Raw genomic sequence first — 24,511 nt, 5'->3', positions numbered from 1 at the left:
TTACAGCTCAACCTTAGAGACAACATTGGAACTCCTGACATAACTCAAGCTAATTATTACCAGCAATCCTCAGTGTTTGGGAGTGTCTATTGTGTAGCTGTTACAGATAAGAAACTGATATGGAGCCACCTTTGTCATTTTGTTTTACAAAGGTTATCTTTTCAGCAGTGTGCTCAACCATAAACAGAGCGAAAGAACTCCAGCTTCTTCTATTTTTACCTCTTTAAAAAACAATACATTGTAAAGACCACGTGACATACATGCGTGTGTATGTGTGTATAAATGTATGAAGCAATGTGTTGGTGAAATCGGTAGTTATGTGTTTAAAACCACATCAAAAAAGAAAGAAAAAAACACCCCACATTGAAACGAGGAGTCAGAGAAATTTGATCAGAAGTGTTGCACATGAAAGGGAGAGGAGCTTCTTACTCTGTAATACCATTTAATACTATTGGACTTATTACAGAGGTGAAGTGAACATAGAGTATTATGCATGAGTCAGGTTAAGGAGATCTCATCACACAACCCACAACGGTCATATGTGGTAGTTTGGATTTTCACGTCTGTATTCATCAAACTTTGATCATAATTTATACATAAGGAAAATGACAAAGTCACAAAAATCTGGCGAATAAAATAAATTATGCACTAATGGCCTCTTTATTGGAACCAACATTACATCAACTGGCAGCATCCAGCCATGTGACAGTGGGTCTGTACAAGTGCTAATGTTGGCATGCTATCATGCGCACCATGACAAAACTGAAATACTGACGTTAGGCAGTGCTAAAGATTAGGACTGAGCACTAAACCTAAAATACAGCTGGGGATGTCGGGATTGTCTACTTTAGTATTACTGAATGAATATTAAATAAGAGAACTACACATTTTCAATTTTGCATTGGTGAGTGCCTTGCTCTAAAGTTCCAGGGACTGTGTTGAGGACTGACTGTGACTTGGCATACACATGGTCCTACAAACACATTGTAGAATTGAACACCTTTATACAGTATTTAACTAAAAGCCTAAAATGCCACAGCTGCTCTCAAAATCGGAATATTGCAAGTACGCTTTATAGTCTAATGGAATGCCAAATTTAATTTCAGTCCAGGCCATGTAGCCAGTGTGGCTGATGAGTATGATGAGTATTTTATAGAAATGCTAAAACACCTGCACAGCTCCAGGAAAGAGGACCAGGAGGAAGAGGACAAAGAACCGCAGCGTGTCATTTGCTTTAAAAGAAACATATCATAGTTTACAGTTTGATTTACACTCAGCGCCAGGCTACAGCTGAAGCACCTGTGTTTGCATAAATACAATGTCGTGTACATGTGGATGTGCACGTCCAAACAGTTCGCCTCAAGGGAAGACACATGTTCCACAGATCACAGGACAGATGTTCTGGAGGCTGCGATGGGCCTCTTTATAGCAAAACATTGAGCCATTCAAAGAGGCCCTGCTGACCCGAGACAGAGCGACTCAATTAGCTTCCCATAATGAGAGACCACACTGTGGGGGGTGTTTACGTAATCTTATTAAAAAATAATCCCCCTAACAACAGCACACTGTAGCCTGCCAGACGGGCCGCTCTGTAGCCACTGAGACAAAGAGAGAGAGCTCAGATGAAGGACGTCTATTAAGAAATTTACATCACGGCAGAAAGTGTCTAGTTTGGGATGAAATCAGATTTAATCTCTCTCCACGAATGTCTTTTAACAGACTGTAATTTTTGTTTTGTTTTTTGCAGATTTTTTTTTGCTGTGTTTAACTTTGCATAACAACACATTAGATCACTTTTTTTTAAAGTCAAGTGCTTGTTTCTGCTGACAGTAAGTCTAGCGTTCAGTCAGGATCAAGTTTTTATTGTATTTATACAATATTGATTCGGGGCTCTTTAAATCGAAACATCATTTGCATTTATTCGGAATTATTTGCACAAGATGCAGGTTAAAGTTCAATGACCACTCTGCAGTTTTGAGGCCCCTGCCAGCCAGTTGCCTTGTAAGAAGTATGGTCACAAATTTCACCTCTTGATTTCCTGTGTTGAATAATTATCGTGTGTGTGCGTTTTGCACACAGTGAAGTTGACTTTTCACATTCTGAATATAAAATGCCAAATTTCACTTTATCGTTATAAACATTGGAGCTGTGAAATAATGAGCGAATAGTTGTGAGTTATGGCCTGAACCTGCTCTGTGAGATCACTGTGAACAAATGTCACATTTTTAAAGAGCGTTAGCGGACAAGGGAAAAAGTGATCCAAAAATTAGACTTCACTGACGCACAAACACCCTTAGGATTTTATTTCTTGTCCCATGAAGTGGATCGCTTGACGCTAAAGTAGAGAACAGGTCTTGGGGGGTTACATGGAAAAGGCCAAAGTCTTAAACCTACTTTGAAAGCACATTTATGTCAACAATAATGAACTGTATTCAATTAGTTAAATCTATGTGTGGGTGTCTTTTAATCAGAGCCTCAGATATATTGCATTGAATTACCAGAGCTTGGGCAACAGTTAATCCTAAAGACAATGTACAAAGTGAACCACAGTCAACTGGTTGGATCCCTTAGCACCCCACAGACCCGATCGACAAGGTTTATGCTGCTCAGTAATCCTGTCCCAAGGGCTGAGCTCCAGTTATTATCCTGGTGGTGCTCCAAGGGGTGCTGGAGAAATCCTTCACCAACTTTAAGACGTCAAAACTGATTACGGTGTTGCTCTTTCATGTGGAGTCAGAGTTCAGTTGTTACCTAAATGATTCTCAGAAGTTATATAAGGAAGTGAGTTTACAGGACTGAGAAGTTCAATGACCATTTGAGTTTAAACAGCTGAAGCAGCCTACAGTTGACTGGGCCACCCATTTCACACCATTATCTCACTGCGCAATATTTCCAAAGGGATAACGTTTCCATTCAGCTCTGTGGCTGCCAGTAACCTGGGGGGGGGGGGGGGTCAAGACATAAAAGATCATTTAAATTTTACAGTAACACAGAAATAATACGCGGTTATTATTATATGGTCACTAAGGCTTCATGTTATACTTAAGCATCTCTAATCAATCATGTTTCCTCGTGTAACTCATACAGAGTGTAAAATGTTTTGTTTTATGGGGAATTATATGATGGGCAGAGCTGGACTTACAATGTCAGCCAGTTTATAGTGTTTAAGCTAAGCTAACTTTTGTAAGAGCGGCTATGAAAATCATATCGATATTCTATTTTTTTTATTATTCTATTTTTTTTTTTTCTTTGCAGAACAGGAAATAATTGTATTTCCCAAAATGTTGTCTTCTACTTTTATCCCTCTTCTGGCCGAAACATTAACATTCCCCCGTCAGTCTGTGTGAACAATGCTTTGGACTTAAAGAGTTGGAAGAATTCAATATTAGTGATAAAAAATAGCAACAAACAACAAAAACAAACAAAAAAAAGAAAACCGTTGTAGCTGGGTATATGCTTTAGGAGTTCAGGCTCATGACCTCATTATTTCTACAATTCTGGCAATCATTTTTGTCACATCAGCAGCTGGCTCTTTTAAACTAAGGACAGATGAGGTGCTCTCTTGGCCAATATCTGCCACAGTGGAGGCCTCTGATTGGGCCACAAAGGTCATTTCAGTGCTGATTTTGCCTCTGTGAAGCGGTGACTGTGAAATGTATACAGTTAGATTACCACCGAGTGATAATATTATTCAGATCCAAAGTCTTCAAGGGTTTGATGATGTTGGCTCACTGGCATGTTTTACTTACGCTAAAACCTCCATACAGGTTTGCTTAAGGCGAAGCTCTCCGGTTTTATACAATATAATATTTCTCGCCCAGGGTAATTTGGGGATTAAGAGCTGTCTAGATTAGCACAGAGACACGAGAACATGGACATACAGTCTTTGTGAAATCTGAGATATGTGGACTTCGTCCCCTGATTTTTCAGTCTAGTAATTTCATGACTGACAGCTCCAAATTCTTACCGCAGACGATAACCTGTATTTCTAGCTGACAGGCAGATATTACACAAGCCACAATGCTAAATCAGTGGACGCTCCACAAGATGGCTGCCTTGCTAAGAGACAACAATTGGGTTTCCTGCTCCAATATTGGTGGAAAGTGGAGCCACCCTGACTGTCATAATTAGACCACTTGGCACCACTCCTGCTTTAGTTTCACCCACTCTGAGGCTGGACAGCATACTCATCTGCAGTCTGCCAGACGACACAAACTCTCTTTTAGCTGTCTACCCTATCATTAGCGCTTCTAAACAAGTACAACATACCTAGCAAACTGTCATTCTCTGCCCATTGTTGTATACTGTGGCATAGACACATAGCTATGAATAGGAGAAAAAGCCTTTTTAAGGCAATTATAATCATCTGATCGTACATAGTTAGAAGTTTTGGTGCCGACAAAACCTCTGAGGCTAAATCTTTGAAGTCTCATTTAACTCCTTCCTCACTTTTTGAAAATTGAGTTTTTCTCATTTTAGAGATGGACGAAAATGTTTGGTCGCCATAAATTAAATTTTGTTTGTTGGGAACAGGAAAGAGAACCACACAGAAAAACTGTGTAACTGAAATATTATATAATTTATTATTTATACATTTTTTTGTCTTAGTAATACATGACAGTTGTTAATGTTCAACTATTGTACGCCTACTGTTTTAGATTTTGCATTTGATTTTTTTGACTTTTGGTGTTTATGCACTTTGTTTAATGTCTTCTTTATTATGGTAAACTAAAAGTGAACTAAATAGTTTTGTACAAAGCCACTGTTATTTTGACTCAAAGAAAAAGGTAGGTTTTCAAAGTTTTGAATTAAGAAACACCTTCAGTTTATTTAAATGATGTTTTCTAAAAGAGCAGTAACCTTGCAAAGGTCTAATAATCTACATTTTGGTTGGAAACCTCTAAGTTCCCTCTTTCTTGATGTAAATTTTCTGTATTCATCATTAAGCTACTAAAACATGAGATGTGTCAAATCACCCAATAGCCCGCCCCCTCCATGATAACAACAGTGAAACCTGGGTAAATATTTCACATTTTATTTTGTTCCGCTCATACAGCTCGACAAACTGTTCACATACCAGAGTGAGACACCAACTGAAGCTCTCAGACTGTTAAGTACCCTCTATAGTTGGACAGCTAATGACTGAGTCACTTTAATATGCACACACACATTTATCCTGATTACATTACAAACATCATGAATGATAACTATGTAACATACATAATGGCATATCATGATTCATACAATTGCTCTGTGTTGTTGTTGATCCATTTTTGGCCCAGAAGGAACAGATACAGAGACAGAGCTGAATGAGGCTTCTGAAAAATAAGAAGCAAACATCAAATCAGTGTCTTTGGTGATTTCACCTCATTTACTGTGTAATTTCAAAAGTATAGTATATATAGTAAAAGTATAATGGCTGACGAAGACAGCTCATTATCTGTTAAGGTCCTGACTACAATGACAATAAAAGGCCCTGTGATGATCCACACCAGCGGTGTAGTGCAGGGAAGATGCATATTGGCTATTTTTGTGTCATAAACCGACGTCTCCCCACCAGAGATGCATTCACATGCTGTATATCTAATTCTCAAGTTTCCTGACCCCCCGTCCAAAGGCCATTGCATGGAAAGACTTCAGTGATATGTTCGGACTCTGTGTGATAAGTGTAAAGTACAGTAGCACTGCCCAAAGTACGAGTAACAAAAAATTTGCCTTCAAAGTAGTGGTGAAGCTTTTTAGTCAACGTGAATTGCCCCAAAATCTTCGAAAGCAGACACGAGTTGGCCAGTGTCGGTTTTTCGGTGTGCATCAGCGAGGTGCTCACAAACCTCTACGTGTGTGTTTGACTCACAGTGTGGCAGCTGTAACAACACAATGAAACGTGGCTCAGACACAATCCGCTGCAGAGACATCGCTACACTAGTGAAACAGAAGTGAATGGCCAAACTAACGTGACAGTTCATCGAACAACATACACCATCCAAAGCACTCACACATCATGAACTCTTTGATATAATATAAATTTATACTCATGTACATTTGATTGTAATCCAGAGGGGAATGAATTTACACGCATTTGATTTCGTCTGACTCTTACAATGCCACTGAAGTTATAGACATGGATTTGGAAACAAAGGTGCAGGACTGGCTTTAGAGCTACGGTGTCTCTGATTAGTGGGTTTAGGATGAGCATCTATCAGAAGTGTTTGGGGGTGAATTACAGTAGAAATACAGATAATAATATACTTAAAGATGGGGATCAAATGAGACAAACAGGAGTATACTTTTAGTACATAACATCATTGTCTGAACACCTCCCCTCCAAGTCAGCTCACATTTCCTTTGGACAAGTCGAGTATGATATGCAGTCCATGTGCCGTAGTATTTTATTAGCCCCATAATTTTTGGTTGAATGCTGGTCACAGTCATATTTAACAGTTCAGACTGGCTCTGAGCAGCAGACAGTGGTTACAGCCTCATGCTCTCTGTCTTTAAGGCTTCCACAACATATATTTAATGGTCAAAAGGAAACCACGCCAAAGCGGGAAGAGCTCTACAGTTCAGGCAGTAACACTTTGCCTCGACTGAACTGCTGCTCCACTGGATGGATTAAAGTCATGCTGGCCAGCACATCTGGGGCCATCCAGGTGAAGGTACAAATAGAAGTCCGTACATCCAATGTCAGCAGTTAGGGTTTTACGTCAGTCACAGAAGAACCTCCCCCTTTACTGGACACACACATACTTCTTCCACCAGGACTTGGAGAGCATCTTCATCTTATCAGCTGTGCTGCGGACCTTCCTCTCCCGACGCGCTCGCCTGTCGGAGTGCCGCAGCCCCACAGCGATGGCTGCGTCAAACACCTCCTTCAGATTCTTTTGTGTCAGTGCCGAGCACTCAACATACATCACTGCCCCAATTTTTTCAGACAGCGCTCTGGCATCTTCCTCCAGCACTGGCCTCTCCCTTCGCCTTGCCAGCTCGATCAGCACCTTGACGTCTTGCCGCAGGTCGCACTGGGTGCCTACGAGGAGGATGGGTGTGAGAGGGCAGCGCCGACGGATTTCAGGGACCCACTTCTCCCAAACGTTTTGAAAGGAAGCAGGGCTGACCACGCTGAAGCAGAGAAGCAAGGCGTCAGTCCGACTGTAGCAGAAGTGGCGGAGTTTGTCAAACTCATCCTTGTGGAGACAGAGACAGACAATAAGCATGTTGTGATAGGTTTTTGGATTTTCCGTTTGACTTCGCTCAGAAACTCCACTCTGATGAATTATTTCCCCTCGCTTTCACCCAGATGGACCACACACAAATGCACTTTCAATATTCACTTCACTGGTCACACACACAAACCTTAACATATCAAAACAAAAGTGCACTAAGCGTCATTCAGTATCAAGCTGTCTAAACAGCGTTTACATTGTGCTAATACAGAGTCAATGTGTGAGCCCTACCTGCTCATTTATATCAACAGTAAATCTCTTAAATTAACACTTTGGAGCCACATAACTTTGACTAACAAGGGCCTCCCACATCCTTGAGTACACAGATTAAGGTCGGAAGGAACACAAACCTCTCTTTCTTCTCTTAACCCTCTCCTTTCCAACACACATCCTCTAATCCTTCTTTTCCTCTGAAATGCTTTGAGTCAACTAAAATCTGGAGACGCAATCAGATCTTGAACCTCAAAAATTACAGTGGACACTTATCAACTTGTGAGTTTCCCACAAATCTTTTGGCTTTGCTTAGTGATCCAATGACGTTGGTCCATCTGCAGAATATACAGACGTATCAGCATCTGGGAGTACAGGGAAACCTTGTTTATCAGCTCTATCAGCAGCTGTTATCAGCCCGCTACAAACCTTCTCCGTCTTTGTCTTGGCTCATTCACTCCCTCTGTAATTCTCTCTTTCTCAGTCTTTTTTTTTTTTTTTTTTTTTGGCAAACCCCAGCCAACTTTTGGTGCAAACCTCCCCTCTGATGAAATTGCATCAGAACATTAAGTGTTTGCTAACTTTTATCTGCCCATATTTGCCCGAGCTTGTCTCTGTGTGTGAATGTCAATGCAGTTTTGACACTGTGTGCAGTTTGCAACACGCTGTGAGGTTTTACATGTATTAGAGGCTTGTTCAAATACCTCGTTCCACTTTACTGCCAAATTGTCTTCATTCTGTCTAGAACTGGCAGTGCCTTTGCAGCATTGGTGAATGTCAAATATGCTGCTCCCAGGGCAGGGCTTTGTTGATATGGATTATCAACAACCACCCATGTTACAGAGAAATTAAAGCACAGTATCACAAGCTGTTCCTTTCAAGATTGCCCTGCAAGCATGACTGTGAGCCAATATTTTTTGACAGGTAAGTTTTCTGTACTCCTGCATCCTCAATGGTGAAAATAGACAGAAATAAACAGCGTTTTCTTTCATCTATGAAGAGTGACCGAGAATTCACCGGTGAGCTAGCTGAAGTAACAAGCTAAAAGCCCTAAAGGAGAGAAACGTCAGTCAATCAGACTCACGAGGATTCATCATATGAACACCATGAATGTCTGCACTGAATTTCATGGCAATTGAACACTTAAGATATTACATTGTGGGATAAAGTTCTACAAAGGTTGGGAGACATGTGTGGCCCACATTGTAATCCAGACAGGATGCCAAATGGTCATAGTGTGTGTGTGTTTGCGTGCGTGTGCATGCACGTGTGTGAGTGTGTGTGTGAGTGTGTGTGTGTGTGTGTGTGTTTGTGTGCGTGTGCATGCATGTGTGTGTGTGAGAACACAACTCACCTGTCCCGCGGTATCACATAACTGCAGTCTAACTGGGTTTCCATCCACCTGAACCACAGCTGTGGACAGAATCAGACAGAGAAAATATTACTTCTGTCTCCACCTGACACTCAGTTGCTAACATACACACAACTAACCAGCACAATATACTCTGGAATAAACAAAGGCCTGTCAGTTGAAAACACAAAGACCTCCTGCTCTGCTCTTGTGGCCCTCAGACGGTCTGCTCTCCTTCGCCCACCCACTCTGCCTGTAACTGTTGAGGCCGTGGTGCTTTACTGTCGCTTGGACCACTCTGTGAGCTTTGTTCTCTGTTGTGTTTTGACAGAGGCCATTCCAAGGCTGACTAATGGGGGGGTTGGTGTGGGGGTGTGGGGGGTGGGGTTGTGGTGCAAAAACAAAGCAGATTTTGTTTGCTCAGTGACTCTTCCAATCAGCCTCACTTCCAGATTGGAAAAAGTGGGTGACTCATCTTACAGCAAGTTTCATTACAGGGCCATTTATTCTTTTCAGAAGAGTGAGCACAGCGCAGAGTAGCAGGCACATGGAAACGTTTACAATACGCCTGGAGTGCTCGGTCATACCACCTGATCAAAGACTCTGCTGGAACTACTCAGGTGGTACGGCCATTATGACATCCCGCTTTCACAAAAGTAAGGAGAATGAGCAGAGTAGAAAAAAGAAAGACAAATGAGAGTGAGCCACCGCCGTGTAATCACTTCCTTGTCTCTGACACACGATAGCCCCCTGAAAGTCCCTCTTATCGACCCCTTTCCCAGCCTCCCTCTCCTCTGCATCTCTGCCACCTGTGGCGTTGCGTAACTGCTCAAAAGTCAGCTTTCAAGAGGGCACACTGTGATCCCGGGCACCGAGAAATGACATCACCATTATGGGCCCCAAGTGCACAATCGCTCTCTGTCAGGCAGAAAGACAATCTCTGCCCCAGAGTCACTGCAACAGATGTGCCCGTTCCAGTATAGAGGAGAGGGCTTGCGGGTCAAGGCTGACAACAATAGCCAGAGTTGTGCAATCCAAAACCCCTGAACCAGACTGCTCTGTAAGGGGGGTAGAGCCAGTGTTCATCTGAGGGTGGTGTGCGTTCACATTGAGTGTTTTACAGCTCAAGTTGTACGCTTTACCAAACAGAAATATACACGTTAAATAATACCAAATGGCCTGTTGTCTCTTCAATTATACATCAGCATAAATAGCTGCAACTGAATGATGTTTTATATAGCAACACTAAACTTGCATTCTGTGAGGTCGATAGTGATAGACACTTCCAGATAGAATAACTCAGTCAAATGTGTCTACAGAAAAAGTAAGAACGTGCAATAAAGGTGCCCAAGAGTTCACAGGTGTACTTTCTATGCCAACAGTGATCAGTTTAAAACAAGTGCCCCCTTTGAGGGATTTGTTCCCTTCTCTTATTTTTCATTAAATAAAGCCTGCTGGGACTAGTGAGACGGTTTGGAAAATGGATGTGTGCCAAATGGAAACCTGGCTGGAGCCAGGGAGGACAACTCATGTGCTTCACTACAGTAGGAAGGCAGATAAGTCATCTATCATTACAGCTGAATAATGATGGGGATATTGCGCGAAGGGCGGATGATTTCAAAACATGATAAGTTGAAGAAGAATTCAGTGGGAGAAGGCCAGGCAGGTAGAAACAAATGAATTTGCGCCAGAAGCGGAAAGTGTGTCAGAGTTTAATTCATCAGCATGGCGCCCTTTTATTAAAATAAATCGACTCATGCGCTGCTCTGTTTCCAGATTAATGAGGAAAAATTAAAAGCAAGCAGCGTCATGACTGCTCTTGCTTACCCGAGAAGTCATCAAACGCAGTGGGGACGTATTTGGTGGGGTATCCGTTGGTGGTGTAGCTGACCACCAGGCTGGTTTTGCCCACCGCTCCGTCTCCGAGCAGGACGCACTTCAGCAGCCGCTCCTGGGCCAGCCCCGGCCGGGCCGGCTTGGCTTTATGCGGGGGCACCGGAGGAGCCATTGTCTTTCCGTAATCCATGATCGGAGGTGGCATTCAATGTCGGGCCGATGGAGCAGCAACCATGAGAACAGCCCAGTCTGTCTGCTGCACGTCCGGCAAACGCGTTCAATCTGGAGAGAGAGTCGAGGCTCCGCACGCTGAGGCCGATCACCATCCCACCGCAGCCCGCAGCCCGCAGCTCTGCAGCCAACAGAGAGGGGGAACTGCACGCTGTTTTAACTTCACACTGATTTGACTAATCCCTCCCACCTCACCGCACACACACAGGTTCACACTGTGACACAACTACCGACATATCTGCACAACATTTATAAGATCACCTGTGTGAGACAGCTAAATGAGGCAAAAAACCCCTTTTTACCGTAAAGACTTATCTTTTATTCCTATTATTTTCCATCCTCTAATATATTGGAATACATGGGAAGCTGTCAGGATCCTGTGCAGGCAGGTCCAAACTTGTCCTCCCCAGTGAGAAGGGAGACAACCTTGATGTCCATTTTGAACATGACACATAAAGCACTGAAATTTCAGCCCCAACAAGATCACTGACCTACTTTATATTTGTTCCCAGCTGACCCGGAGCAGTTAGCTGTCCAAAATGTGCATCAGTACAAAACCAAAGCACAGCTCAGGTAAGAATGTGATAAAATTAAACCATAACTTTCCATCTGACTGAGTAATTTTTCAAACTGTCCAATAGCCAGGGAGATCTGAACTGTGAAACACACGTACAGTAGCATCTGGAGAAAAGGTTGTGGAGCATTGTTTGGCCTTTTGTCGCCCCCTTGTGGTGGAGACAGAGTAAAAAGTGAAGTCTGGTTCTCTTGAGCAGATTTTCCTTTTTAAAATGTTTTTTCTTGTGAATGTGTTTGTGACATGTTTACTTTAAATCAGAGTGCACCAAATCCTCCTGTTTGTTGCTCAAAGGTGACAGTTTGTGGTTTAGCAGCACTGAGAAATCATTTTCCTTGTGTTTACCAAATTGTAAGGAAAATATGATGTGTCCTTTCACGCAGTCAGGATACAAAGATATATACGTAACATTTAAAAAACGAAATTTATGGTGCAAAGTCCCAAAGACATTGGTGGCCTTGTCATGTCATCCAGCCTGTTAACAGGATTTCCTCCATCTATAATCTCACTTTCCTGTAAAAACCTTTGAAAGCGATATAAGTTCAAAATACAAAATAATCAGTGTTCTACTATAATGTGTGTAATGCCGAAAGGAATAACTAAAGCAAATGAGATTGACGAAAATCCTGTTTGGACAGATTTTTTTTTTCTTTGATTCACCTAGTGATGTAAAAACCTGGGGCATCAGTGGTGTAGTGGGTAGCGCTCATGCTCATTGCTTGTCATTCCCCATTCTCTCCATCTCCCCCAGCTGTCCTAACTAATACTGCCAAAAAGGCCAAAGCAAAAAAAAACAAAATCTAAGCATGTGGTGATTTAGATTTAATAAGAAAGTCCTATGGAAATGACAAGTTCAACTTGACTAACAATACAATACAATATGACAAGACATCCTCAGGAATGAATGTTTCTGTATTTATCAAGCTGTGTCGATCGATAAGGGGATTTATGTCTTTAAATCCATTGCTGTCGCTATTCATTTTGGCCAAGTTCCTCTCAAAAACTACTGCAACTACTGTAGGTCCATTACAAAGCAGCACGTTACGTAATTGGAGGTCATGGATCACGTTTGTGTGCATAATAATTATTTCAATGTAAGTAAATTGTGTAATAAGGCATAAGAACAGACGCAAATTGGTGAGAGCTTTAAAAGCATCCACTAAAGGGAAATGTGTATCCTGAATAACTTTTTATTAAACCTAAAATGTACTTACAATTCAGTATAAGATACCTTGTTTTGGTACACATGTACTATCACTCAAGTATTGTACGCATACAAAACAACGTCCTCAGGAAGGCAATGGTCAGGCTGTTGTAAGCTGTTGTCAGGAGTTCTAAATGCTGTGAATCAGATCATGCATTATAATTTGCAATTTCCCCGCTGTGCGACAAATAAAGGAATTGGAAAAAACCTGCAGTTAGAAAGGCACCTGCTGTATTTCACTCCCACATTCCTTCAGAAGTTTCCTGCACAGCTGGAGAAAAACACAGTCAGAGCTCAGAGCAGACACTTTGTTTCAACACTTCCAGCCATCTTATAAAGTTACTCAGGAGCAACCGAGTCAATAACCTCCAGCCATGTCAACTCAATTCACTTATGATACAACTCAAGTTTTGAACTTGTTGTAGAACTCCATTCCTCTGTGAATATGTTGTTTCAGCTTTCTGTTTATATCAATGAATGGAGTGAAAAGTGTCAGCAGTGATAACAAGAAAATATGGAAAAAAAGAATATCAATAGAAAAAATGATCACGTGACAGTGAACGTTTGAGTGGTTGAGAAGAAACTGAAAAATTAGGAAAATAAAGAAGAAATGTGACTTTAATTGCTTGTAGGTAACATTTCAGGAGCGGCTGCACTCACACAAATCCACCCACACTCATACTTACATACACACAGATAAACAGTCATGAGAATGAGTATGCATTCAGAAAAGTACATGTGCTGACACATGCATTCTTATTTTCCAGTTTTATGCTGCCGTGAATAATAACGCTTTTTTTTTTCACTTCATTTTTTCTTTTCTTTTTTTTTTTTTTTTTTTTTTTTTTTAACCTTGAGCCTAGACCACTTTAGAAACTGACTTCCAGTTTGTAAGGTATGTAGAAGTCAGTGTGAGAACCTTATTTGGACTACAGCTCCTTCTAAGACACTTCTTGAGTCATTTTTGCATTTTAAAAACAGTGAACATTTCCAAAGATCGTCACAAATGACGAGCTGTATTGCTGAGTCTTTCCATCTGTGACTGATGTCAGCATCAAGAGACTCATCCAAGTATCACACAACTTGATTTCACCTTCATTAAGTTATTAACCCATTAGGTAATGAATCAATCCCCAACCTCTAACCCCTTAATTTAGATACAGGTAGAGAATAAAGTACCATGCGTAATCCTCATCATCGTCCGTTTAAGTAATATCCCTTCCTCTCCCCAGTGTTTGTAGCTCTGTTCTCTGGCGGTCTGAGCACAGACTACTGGGTAAGACATCTGAGTGGCAGCCGGTTACTCTGGGAGCTTGTCTTTATGTTGGTTTGTCATCAGTGTTTACTGTTGGTTCGGTTTGGCGCCACCAGGAGTTGGGTCGGGAGGGGGGCCACCGCCACGGGCAAGTCTTTGAAAGCTGGTGGGGAAAAAAAGAGAACAGTTTTATACTTTAGCAGTTTATCAAATGCAGGCTCAACTCTGTGGGACATTTTATTGCTGCTAGACATCATATTATAGTTTCGAGATGTTTTAGACTTGAAATGAAAGGGAATTGAACTAGAAGGAGCTGTGATTAGAACCCCTAGTTGTAGAAGTAATGGTCCTTTTTCTAAATGCTGCAGCTCCAAGTAAAGTTTATCAGTGAAAAAGACCCATTACTGCATTACAAATTTTCAGAGGTTAATGATACAAGCTTGTTTATGTAAAACTTATTTATTTAGAACTAATTGTATCTCAAAATTCTGTATCAACTACTAAACAATATTATTGCAAGAGTTAGCAGTAATAAGTCTATACACAGGTGTTTGACATCAGCATGAATCTATCATGGCTTCACAGTATGCAGTTGACAGTATGCATCCTTCTTTGAAGATCTACACTGTCAAATTAATTATCATGAACAATATTTAGAAATGCCTCCCGTCTCAAAACTTGAACATGCCATCTCTTAAACTGGCTCTGAATCCCACCCAGCTCAAATAAACCACTTGACCGAAAGAAATGTTTAATAACTTTATGAACTGTGTTACTTTGGCATGTTTATCACAGAGGTGGGAAGGTGGCTGATTCAGGGGCTCAGGATTAAGTGCAATGGTTGGAAGATACTGGTTAGGCTGTTAAAGGCATTGCTGAGCCAGAAGATGGCGCCCTACTCACATGTCCTTGATGTTGTCAATATGGGCCTGGATCTTTGCAATGACAGAATCCACTTGCTCCTATGACACGACAGAAGTAGACAAATATATATGTCCATTAAAACAGATAATAAGGATCAATAAAACTATCTACAAAAATAATGAGCTACAGGAGTCATTACCTGGCGTCGACTGTAGAAAAGGGGCAGAGAAAAGACAGCAATCACACCTGGAGAAGACATAGAAGCACAGCGGTTAACATGAAGGGCACTCAGGATGTTGACAGAGTCCAGATTTCCAGCAAATATCTGTCTCTTACTGATGATGAGCAGAGTAAGGCCATTGCACAGGTTACCCAGGTACGTCACGAGGTACATCAGGACCAGGAACTGAGACAAAGACAAACAGATACAGCTGCAGTGAGTTAGTTTCAGCGCCTCAATGATTCATGTGCGTTTAATTTTATTCTTTTTGGAAATATTGATATGATGACATCGTTTTGCTTCATTTTCTCTATCATGTTGTGGATGCATTGTGTAGCACAAATTATCCATGGTGACATTGTTTTCCTTTTGATGAAGAAAGATGCTCCAAGTACATAGCTCCTAATGTAGGTTTGAGTGTTTCCCCTTATATACCTCAGTGTCTCAGTCACTGTTTAGGGGGTCCAGTTGCCGTGATATGGGACACTCCTGTCTCAGATGGAAACACACACCAGTTTGTCCCGGCTGATTCTGCATACGGTGTTCAGTGTGTCATGTCACATACCGGCCAGGTCAGGGTTGAGACTGGGAGGTCCTGGGATACAGGGGCTCAGTCGCCTCACACTAACTCACCATTTACTGTAAATGTCTTAAGTCAGTCTGCTGTTCATTTATGTCATGCCACAAATATTTTAGGGGTCAAATTTTTTTCTCCTGATATATGATGTAATCTACATCACTTTTAGCTGACATCTTTTAGTATTTATTAGCATTAGGCTTATGAACAATGCACCATTGAATGAAAACAATATTTACATACATAGCATTGATTCAGGTCTTTCCTCATTAGATTCGGTTTGTCTAATTCAACATGTGAACATGAAGGACCGAGGCATCACACAGCCAATGCTACAGTTATTGGTTCCCTCACTTTATCTGCTGAATTAGACCCCCCCGTCCTGTTTTAAAAAAAAAAACAAAACTGTTTAGCCAATGCATAATGACGTGTTTCAGGAAATACAGTCAGAGCACATGCTGTTAACGCAAAGAAAAAAGAATCAATCAGGTAATTACATGTAATGTAATGCTGTGAGAGTTATATAGGCATTATACATTTTACATAGTGTTTAGGCTCTGATAGTGAAGCAGGTGGGCGGAGAAGCACAGACTCCCTTCTTTGCATACTGTGAGTAGAAAATCAAATCAATTTGGAAGAACTTTTTTTGTTGGGGGCTGATTGTTTTGAAAATGATTACCAAAAAATATGTTACTAGGACAGTTACTGTCAGCCATTTTGCCCTTATTTAAGTGCACAATCTTCAACTCTGAGATAGAATGATGAGAGAGACGGTTGGCATGGCGATACTGTCATCTCCAGTGATGGAGAAAAGAAGATGACACATGATGGAGCACAATAATAGAGTGCAGAGATGCACAGATGCTTGTATTAATGAGGGCAGGCCAAAGCAGTTAGGAGGACAGATAGTTGAAAGAGTGAACAAAAACCCATTCAGCCCACGCTGATTAACACATTCTACAACACCCACACATCGATTAAAACATCATTTGTTAGCTTAGCTCACCTTGAGAGAGTCAAAAAGGTTTCCAACAAAAATGAGTCTCTTCAGAGTGTCAACAGCAGACAGAGTCATGACGATGGCTTTCCGCATATACAGGTCAGCCTGCTCTCCACTGAAACTGATGTCCAGGTCCAAATATTTCCTGAGAGTTCATCAGCCAACAAAAAGAGGACAGAGATAAGATTCAGAAAAGAGGGGTCTTAATACGGCATTCCTCCCTTTCTATTCCATCACTGTTCACCAGATTGTGATAAAATCCTCCAAGCACAAATTTAAAAACTGCAGTAAAACACAAGTATAAATGCACTGAAACAGTAAATTGCTTGTTACTATGATCATTAATTTTTTCATTTCACTACAGTTCAGTACAGCCACTGCATAAAGTCAAACACAGAAATGAAGAAAGAACGACAATAGAACCTGGACTGGAAAGACCTTTTACTCTGAACTCACTCGTTTTGGAAAACATTCATGTGCTGTGACTTAAATGGGCCAATCCAGCTCTAAATGTTATGTCATTTCTCTTCTGTCTGCATTTACCACTCTCTCAGTTCCAGTTTAGAAAAGCTGGAATGTAGCAGAAGACGACAACCATTTTCCTACATAAAATATAGGCGCAGTAACTTACTTGAAGGGGTGCTGTCCATCACCCCAGTTGAGGACAAAGAGGAGTTGGTAGTAGATGCGAACTGAGATGGTGAAGCACATGACGGCCAGGGAGACTGTGGAGACCACAGTGATGATGCTGAGTTGGAACAGAGACAGGAGGCCCACCACCAGCCCTGTTAACACCATGCCCGTCCGCTCCGTGTCCTTCCAGTAGATCACGTCCATCACTGAAAGTTGAATAACCAAAATTTTATATGAATGGATGAAATGCGACAACGCTGAACCAAACTCTTGAAATTCAAACTGAACTGTTTACATACTCTAGCTACTGGCTCAAATATCAAATAATCCAAGCAATTACTACATCAAATGTTTTTAAAAATCATACACTTCTTGTATTTACGCAGCAGATATTTTAACTGCAAAATTGACATGAATGTGAATTACTGCATCCTTCTTTGTTTTAAGAGACCAGCTGGTGCAACGTCACTTGGCAGCCTCCTTAGCATTTGGCAAACACAAGGTCTTTTCATTTGAGAGCTAGTGGGAAAACAAAGAGGGGCAGGAATATAAAATTGTTCTGACATCTGGATTGGAAGGACGGGAAAAAGCTAGAGAAGTGGTAGGGGTCAATAAACATGTACGAATTATGGAGGGATTTCTAGCCTTTAGCAAGAGAACACACAGAGCAGCAGATGAGTACGTCAGGCTCTGGCCTGGGCTAAATTTAGCTCTCGGATGAAAGAGGGACGCAGGCAGTCAAGGAGAATTTAAGTGCAGGCTTTCACAGCACCTGCTGGCAGACGTCAGGCCTCCAGCACAGCCTCTTTTCCACACCCTCTTGGTTTATCTCCGTGTCACCCAGCAACAGCTGCCGTGGAGACTGAGGCGTCCATAGATTCATAGTCCCTGGAGATGATGACTTCAGTATAAAATATTTTTATGTTTAAAATAACAAAAGTTAAAGCAGTGTGTGACGACAGGGTCAGCTGTCAGTGAAATGCTAAGCCTCAGCATAACAATAAAGTGAAGCCTCTTTGAATAGAGTGCACTGACAGCAGGTGGGTTATTTATAAACATAATTTCACACAATTAATACCCATGATGCCCCAGGAATACGCCTGTCCAGAGGGTTTGTTTGTGTTGCTGTCATTCTCAGCACGTGAAGACATTGATGAAATAAAAACAGAAGACTGTAGAGCTGAAGGCAGCTCATTTCAGAACAGCAGTTAACTGTACATGGAAGTTATTAATATATTCAAACAACACTGTATCCACTTTCTATGCCCACAAACTGCATTATCCTTTACTCATTCAGCATTTTCTAACCCAAACTGGAGTGTAGCAACAATGCAGCAGAAACGCAGGAGCCATGTTTTGCATTTTTAGATTGCTGAGCATATTGATTTTCATGATCTTAAAGGAATACCTTAAGAATTTAGGAAACAGCTGAAAGCATCTTGCCTGGGTCTGCCCATTAAACCACGGCTTGTTGGTTAACACACTAATTGTCTGTTCAATCTAAACAAAAACTGTAGGAAAAATACATCTTTTGGTGTTAAGAAGGACTACATGATTGAAAATGGCATGAGTGGTTTAACTGTGGATTAAACAGAAACAGTGTTATAGGTGCTGGTGCTGGAGGATTTTATTTTCCTCAGACCAGCCAGTGTAGCCATTTCCCACTTTTTCAAGTTTTTTTTAATTAAGATTAGCAAACGCCTTCTCATAGGAGTTTCATATAGAGTGGCATTGGTCTCATGCAACTTTTGTTTTACTTTCCTTTTGTAAACGCCACATGAGCTATTACATTTGCCCCATAAACTGATTATTTCTAAACCTTACAAAAAGGTTAAACTCCAGCATCCAATTCTTGCTAAGACTTTGGTGGTGGGTGTAGTAAATATACTGGGTGTAATATCTTTAAGTGCTCTTAGGGTGGACTTGTTTATTTTTATCATCTCAATCACTCTTCTGTACTAACATTTGTGCATTCCAAGTGGACCTCATGTACCTTTATATCCAAAGTTACACACTAATAAATGATTCAGAAATTAGTGAGTAATAATTGCTAATCAGGGGGTTTATTATTACACCACTGCATTCCCTGTTCACTGCCTGCACAACATCAAGACATTAATTAAACTTCATTATCAGGATCATTTCACTGAGTTAAATATTTCAAATGAGCAACAAGTAAACAACTGCACGAAAAAAAAAAAAAAAAATCAATATCAAATCAAAAAATCCAATCCACTAATCCCCCAGTCAAGTACCAAAAAGAACATGAATTACAAATTCATTTTAGAATTGACATCTATATGATTTGGCCAAGGTCATGTCAGGCCAATCACGTTCCCAAGAAATCCAATAGTGCTGCAGTCTGCAATGTTATGAAAGTCAGCTGACAAGAGATATAACACAGTGAGCACAATAATCTGCAAATGGCAACTACTTGATAGCTTTGACTCATTTGAATGGCTGTTGGTAATTTAAATGAATGGACACTACCCTACTGAGCAACTCATCAGTTAAAAGCCAAAAACACCTCTAAGCTGATGGAAGCAGCCATCTCCAGAGACTGCGCTTGTAAAAACGATCAAAGAGATGTGAGAAAACGGCTCAGTTCCCACCGTCAGTCCACTGACAGCCTGGCCTTCTCTCTACTATACCAAAGTCACAAAGCTAAAGAGTCCACGACTGAAGATTAGAAGTGATTCCCAGTCCTTTACATTTAAATGAAAGCTTTTCTCTGCCTTCTCTGTTCTCACCAAAATCAAACAACTCTTTGCTGACTCTCTACTGACAACTGGAAGTAAATACCAAAACATCAACAACATAAGTGCACGGTGCTGTCTCAATTTGTTTTCTTTCACTTCAAGTCCAGGTTCTCACCTTTACTGGCCATTTCGGTGCAGTGTTTCCCAGTGTTTCCCCCCTCACGCCCTTTGTCCCTCTCTCTGTCCCACTGTGTTCCCCTCGGCCCCCTGAGCTGTTTTTGGCCACCCTCTGCTCACTCAGCAGTCCAAAGGCCTGACATCCCAAAATAATCTTGTTTGAAGCACCGCCCACAAGTCTTCAAGACTCCAAGAGCTACACACATGAAGAGATGATTCACAGCCATAACACAGGAACCTCAAAATCACCACATTTTTCCCCTCAAAGCACAAATCTAAGTCGGAAGTAGAATAAATTTATGAGATTCCTCTGGACTCAGAAAGAAATTCTTCAGAGCTGTGTTCATATTTAGTTCTCAACCATCAGTTGAAACATAAGAACCAGGGTTTATTTCCTGTTATGTCACCAAGCCAACAAAAAGATCAGCTGGCTGACTGAAGGTCCGAAGGAAAAAAAAAAAAGGTTTCTTGAGAGTAAAATGCTTATTTAATTGTTAAATTTAGAGAGGAGGTTTGTGTACTTGGAAAGGAAAGGAATAATGCGACAATCAGACAAAACATAAGTAATATTTCCATATTATCATTCACCTGTTTCAGTGAATTGATGTGAGTGTTTTAGAGGGCTAGAACAGACTAACTTTTTTCTTTTCTTTTAAAATTTGGACAACTTACTTGATCTGTTTGCCAAAACATAAACATTTTGGTATGAAGTTCCCTGCAGATATATATTTATTTACGTTATCACAAAAATACCCGAAAAGTAGATTTTGGTGAGGTAAATGTTTTGATATAGGTGCTGTAGTTTCCACACAGACGGCAAAAATAAATATATTTCAACAACATACTTCAAGGCATACAAACCAGCTGTCAAGGTTTGATACTCTAATTTTCTAATAAATGATACAACCAGAAAAAAAACATGATGCTCCAATAGATGTATGTGTGCTATTTATTCTGGACACCCTAAACTCTGTCATCACCCTCACCACAAATTCATCAACCGTCTGCTGGTCCCCTCCTCCCCCAACATTAACTAAAATAGGACTGCCCTCCTCTCTAGGTCCATTTAAAGTGCCATCAAACTGGAGGACAACTTGTTTTCTTTCATTCTCTCCCCTCATTTGTCTGAATCTCTCAATACAGCACCAACAAATTAGCCATTAATCTGCACATAGAGAAACTACACAGACACAGACACACACCTGTCCCTCTTTCTTTGTGTTTTAAACAGTAATATTCTCAGATATCAGCATCGATGGCATCTGAGCGGAAAACACTGAGCCACTGCCAGAAATGCTCTCCCTACAATTAGCCGATTATCCTGAAATCCCGTGAGATGGTCACTATGGAGAAACAATGGATGGCCAAAGCTTCAGGGAGGTGGGGGTCTATCTTTGTTTGCCTGCTGAAACCTGATATTTTAGAGGTCTAGAGAATTAGGCAATTTAAAGATAACATGGTAATCTTGTACCTGTTATGTGGGTGCATACTGTCGGGTCCTCTGAAAGGTTAAGCGCTGAAAACCAGTGATCGCTGACCAGCTGTTCCTGAGAGTGAAGGCCAATGGCAGCTGCCGACGAAGATGCTGGCCGTCGGGGTCGCACAGATGTGAGCAGTTTGACAGAGATGGTTTCTCTGGGGAGGTGGGACTCCGGCTCGGAGGTCGGTGATGCTGTTTCTGCTGTAGCCGGGAAACAGAGGATGATGTCACTGTCATGATGACATCACCACTGATTTTCTGTACAGCTTGAGCTAAGCTGACAAAAGATGACATATTAGATGTTACATTTCTGAATTGTATACATAGAAATGGAATTCAACTTTTGTCCCACTCAACATGTAAATATTTTTTACAATTCATGTCCTGCTTAGGACTTTCAGTCATTTTATGGTCTGTGATTTCAAGAACTGGAAAATCTGAACAATCCAAAGATATGATAAACAAATGTTTACTACACAGGAAGATCAGAAGATGGCTTGGGCTGCTTTTTCCAATTCTGACCTCCTGAGCCTTTGGCTACCATTCACTTCACACGTCACATGTACAGGTCTTCATAAGTCAGACTATATAATCAGCTCTTGGCATAACATGGGTTGATGCTAATGATTGCTGACAGGGAGGAAAAAATTTCCAGTGCTGAGGAGACGGGCAAACATGAGCATGTTATTTTGTTAGCCAGGAAGCATCCCCTGAAAATATATTGAGCTCAATCAGAGAGGTGAACTGTTAGGTGAGCCAATAAATTTCTGAAAATTATGAACAGATTACACTTTAAAGCATGAGGTGGGCTCTGCTTCCCACTTCAAATTATGTTACTTGTTTAGAAGCAAAGACAATTATAGAACAATGTCAATAGGACAACTCCCTCATCTCCCTGTCTTGCTCACCCTGAAGTGTCTGTATGGGGCTCTGCTGCTGAGAAGACAGGGATGGAGATGGCGGCTGGACAGTCTCAGTCATATAGCTTTGAATCTCCTCTCTTTGGATTCCAGCATCTCTCCCCTGAGTTTCCGGTTCCAGATTTTGGGGAGAGGGCTGGATTGTAACAGTTTCAGTTTGTCTGTGTTGCTCTCTTTCCCTCCTTCCCACTGCACTTGCTGTCCTTGCCACGAGTCTTTCCTGCTGTCTCCTCTCTGATGCTTCCTCCTCTTCCTCTCGACTGAGGAAGGGTTGAGGGTCCCAGTCTACATCAGGGGAGTCCAAAAGTGTTTCCAAGGTGTCCGTGCGGATTAGAGGTGTGCGGCTTCCTCGAGACCCCCCCCTGCGTCGATCACGGAGGTGCCTTGAGGCTCCCACTGCCTCTGGCTCGGCAATGGCGATATAAGAGAAAGTCAGCTCAAAGGAGTTCTGATGTGGTGTTCCCCAGATGGATGGGGATGAACCCAGTCCCTCATCATCATCTGGATCTCCATCTCCACCCTCCTCATAGTCAGACCACTCCCTGGCTGTCTGCAGTTCATAGATCTCCGACTCCTCGTTTCCACCTGAATGGACACAAAAACAAGAAAAGTGGTCACTGCAGTGAATGGAGAGACACACATTCTAGACTGAGAGGTAAAGAGGAGGGAGTAAATATAGACAATCATTCATAATCTTAGATCTTAATAATCTTAAACACTTAGCACTTCATTCAATTATAGGGGCTGTGGTTCACACTGTGTTTATGAATTCAGAGTTGTAAAAATTTGATTTTAATAAATAAATGTCAGATTAAAGCACCAAAGTGTATTATTTGATATCCGACAGAAAAATGTCCACAGCATCTCAAGATGAAACCTTCTTTGATAAGTGCATCATCTGCCTTTGTTCCAAAATGTAATAATAACAGGGCTTCTCTTCTAACCTGTGGCTCTGATACCTTTGGTGACAGGGGATTTACATGACAGGGGTGTTGGGATGAATTAATTTGATTCACATTTTCAAACGAAAAATGTGTCTCTAATGTAAAGTATCTTCTTACCATCGGTGCACGGAGGTGTTGAGTCTGGAGTGGATGCCACAGAGCCATATTCCTCTGGAAGGAAACAGTCAAATTTTTAGATACACAAATAAAAGAAAACACAAGACTATGTCCAACATACAAATGATGCGTTGTTGCTGCTTTTATGCTAACCCCTACTTCTACCTCACATTCATCCTAATAATGTGCCCCTCAAACATTCAATATATATAGCCAAGTGAAATAATGGATAAAGTAAACACTGCAGGACATTGTTGTGTATTTTTTTTTTTTTAAGTTGTAACATTGAACTGTGCTTTACATGCTTAAAGAAACACAAATAACTTTGCCGTCCTCCATTATACTCCTCTTGGTTTTTACATTCAAAATACTGTTGGTTGATGAACAATAAATAATGTATTCCAATATAAAATAATTCATGCCACATAATATAAAGCAGTCTTTCTTAGTTAGTTATCATGGACGGTTTTAGTTACATACTGTAGGTCTGTGAATACAGACAAATTTCCTTATAGAGATAAACCAGCAGCAGTAAAGGCGGCGACTACATTAGATAGCAACCATGATATAAGCTAATAATTCAACCCAGGCCAAACAATGAACACAGCACATTTCCTTCTGCTCTGAATGTTTGGATAAAAAGGTAAAATTAAACTCAGATTCAGGATGTGGGGATCTCAAGGATATTTGAGGTCCATTTAACTTGCATCCTTTAAATGTCCACTGGAGAAAAATCTTCTGCACAGCAACATAAACATCTGCAAATCAATGAGAGGAAACAGGTCTGCTCCTGCCCTGCATCCATCCTATTCAGCCATGTGTTTGTTAAAGGCAGGAGCAAGGAATGGAGAGTAGGCAGGAGGAAGAGCGACAGAGGGGTGAGCTTACACATATGATGCTGACAGAAAGGAAATACGATGAGCTGGCATATATGTGTCGACAGTATGGTGACCAAACAAACGCAGATGCCTCACATGCAAACAGAGATGAAACCAA

The 24,511-nt window shown here is 41.2% G+C and overlaps 2 protein-coding genes across 2 annotated transcripts; both read right to left on the bottom strand.

Annotated features, from left to right (window-relative positions):
* Nucleotides 1-5,013: 5,013 nt before the first annotated feature.
* On the bottom strand, nt 5,014-10,971 carry rhoub (ras homolog family member Ub). Its single transcript, XM_029517173.1, has 3 exons — nt 10,612-10,971; nt 8,788-8,846; nt 5,014-7,184 (listed from the first exon to the last, which is right to left on the bottom strand). The coding sequence occupies exons 1-3, from the start codon at nt 10,823-10,825 to the stop codon at nt 6,729-6,731; spliced, it is 729 nt and encodes a 242-aa protein (XP_029373033.1). The 5' UTR covers nt 10,826-10,971; the 3' UTR covers nt 5,014-6,728.
* Nucleotides 10,972-13,422: 2,451 nt separating this feature from the next.
* rtn2a (reticulon 2a) lies at nt 13,423-20,158 on the bottom strand. Its single transcript, XM_029517617.1, has 7 exons — nt 20,053-20,158; nt 17,177-17,384; nt 16,552-16,690; nt 15,085-15,154; nt 14,948-14,994; nt 14,788-14,846; nt 13,423-14,047 (listed from the first exon to the last, which is right to left on the bottom strand). The coding sequence occupies exons 1-7, from the start codon at nt 20,063-20,065 to the stop codon at nt 13,972-13,974; spliced, it is 612 nt and encodes a 203-aa protein (XP_029373477.1). The 5' UTR covers nt 20,066-20,158; the 3' UTR covers nt 13,423-13,971.
* Nucleotides 20,159-24,511: the final 4,353 nt, after the last annotated feature.

This window comes from Echeneis naucrates, chromosome 13 (genome assembly GCF_900963305.1).
Source record: "Echeneis naucrates chromosome 13, fEcheNa1.1, whole genome shotgun sequence".
Classification (NCBI taxonomy): Eukaryota; Metazoa; Chordata; class Actinopteri; order Carangiformes; family Echeneidae; genus Echeneis; species Echeneis naucrates.
Note: the sequence above shows the minus strand (reverse complement) of the source record. Positions and strands in the feature narration are given on the sequence as shown.

What these genes read in the sequence shown, in the direction of transcription:
- rhoub (XM_029517173.1), bottom strand. Translation starts at nt 10,825, where the DNA reads ATGCCACCTCCGATCATGGATTACGGAAAGACAATGGCTCCTCCGGTG. An exon ending in TGCGTTTGATGACTTCTCGG is followed by an intron (nt 8,847 to 10,611) that starts GTAAGCAAGAGC and finishes TTCTGTCCACAG; the next exon opens with CTGTGGTTCAGGTGGATGGA. An exon ending in TATGTGATACCGCGGGACAG is followed by an intron (nt 7,185 to 8,787) that starts GTGAGTTGTGTT and finishes TGTCTCCACAAG; the next exon opens with GATGAGTTTGACAAACTCCG.
- rtn2a (XM_029517617.1), bottom strand. An exon ending in GATGGACAGCACCCCTTCAA is followed by an intron (nt 16,691 to 17,176) that starts GTAAGTTACTGC and finishes ATGAACTCTCAG; the next exon opens with GAAATATTTGGACCTGGACA. An exon ending in TTTTCTACAGTCGACGCCAG is followed by an intron (nt 14,847 to 14,947) that starts GTAATGACTCCT and finishes GTCGTGTCATAG; the next exon opens with GAGCAAGTGGATTCTGTCAT.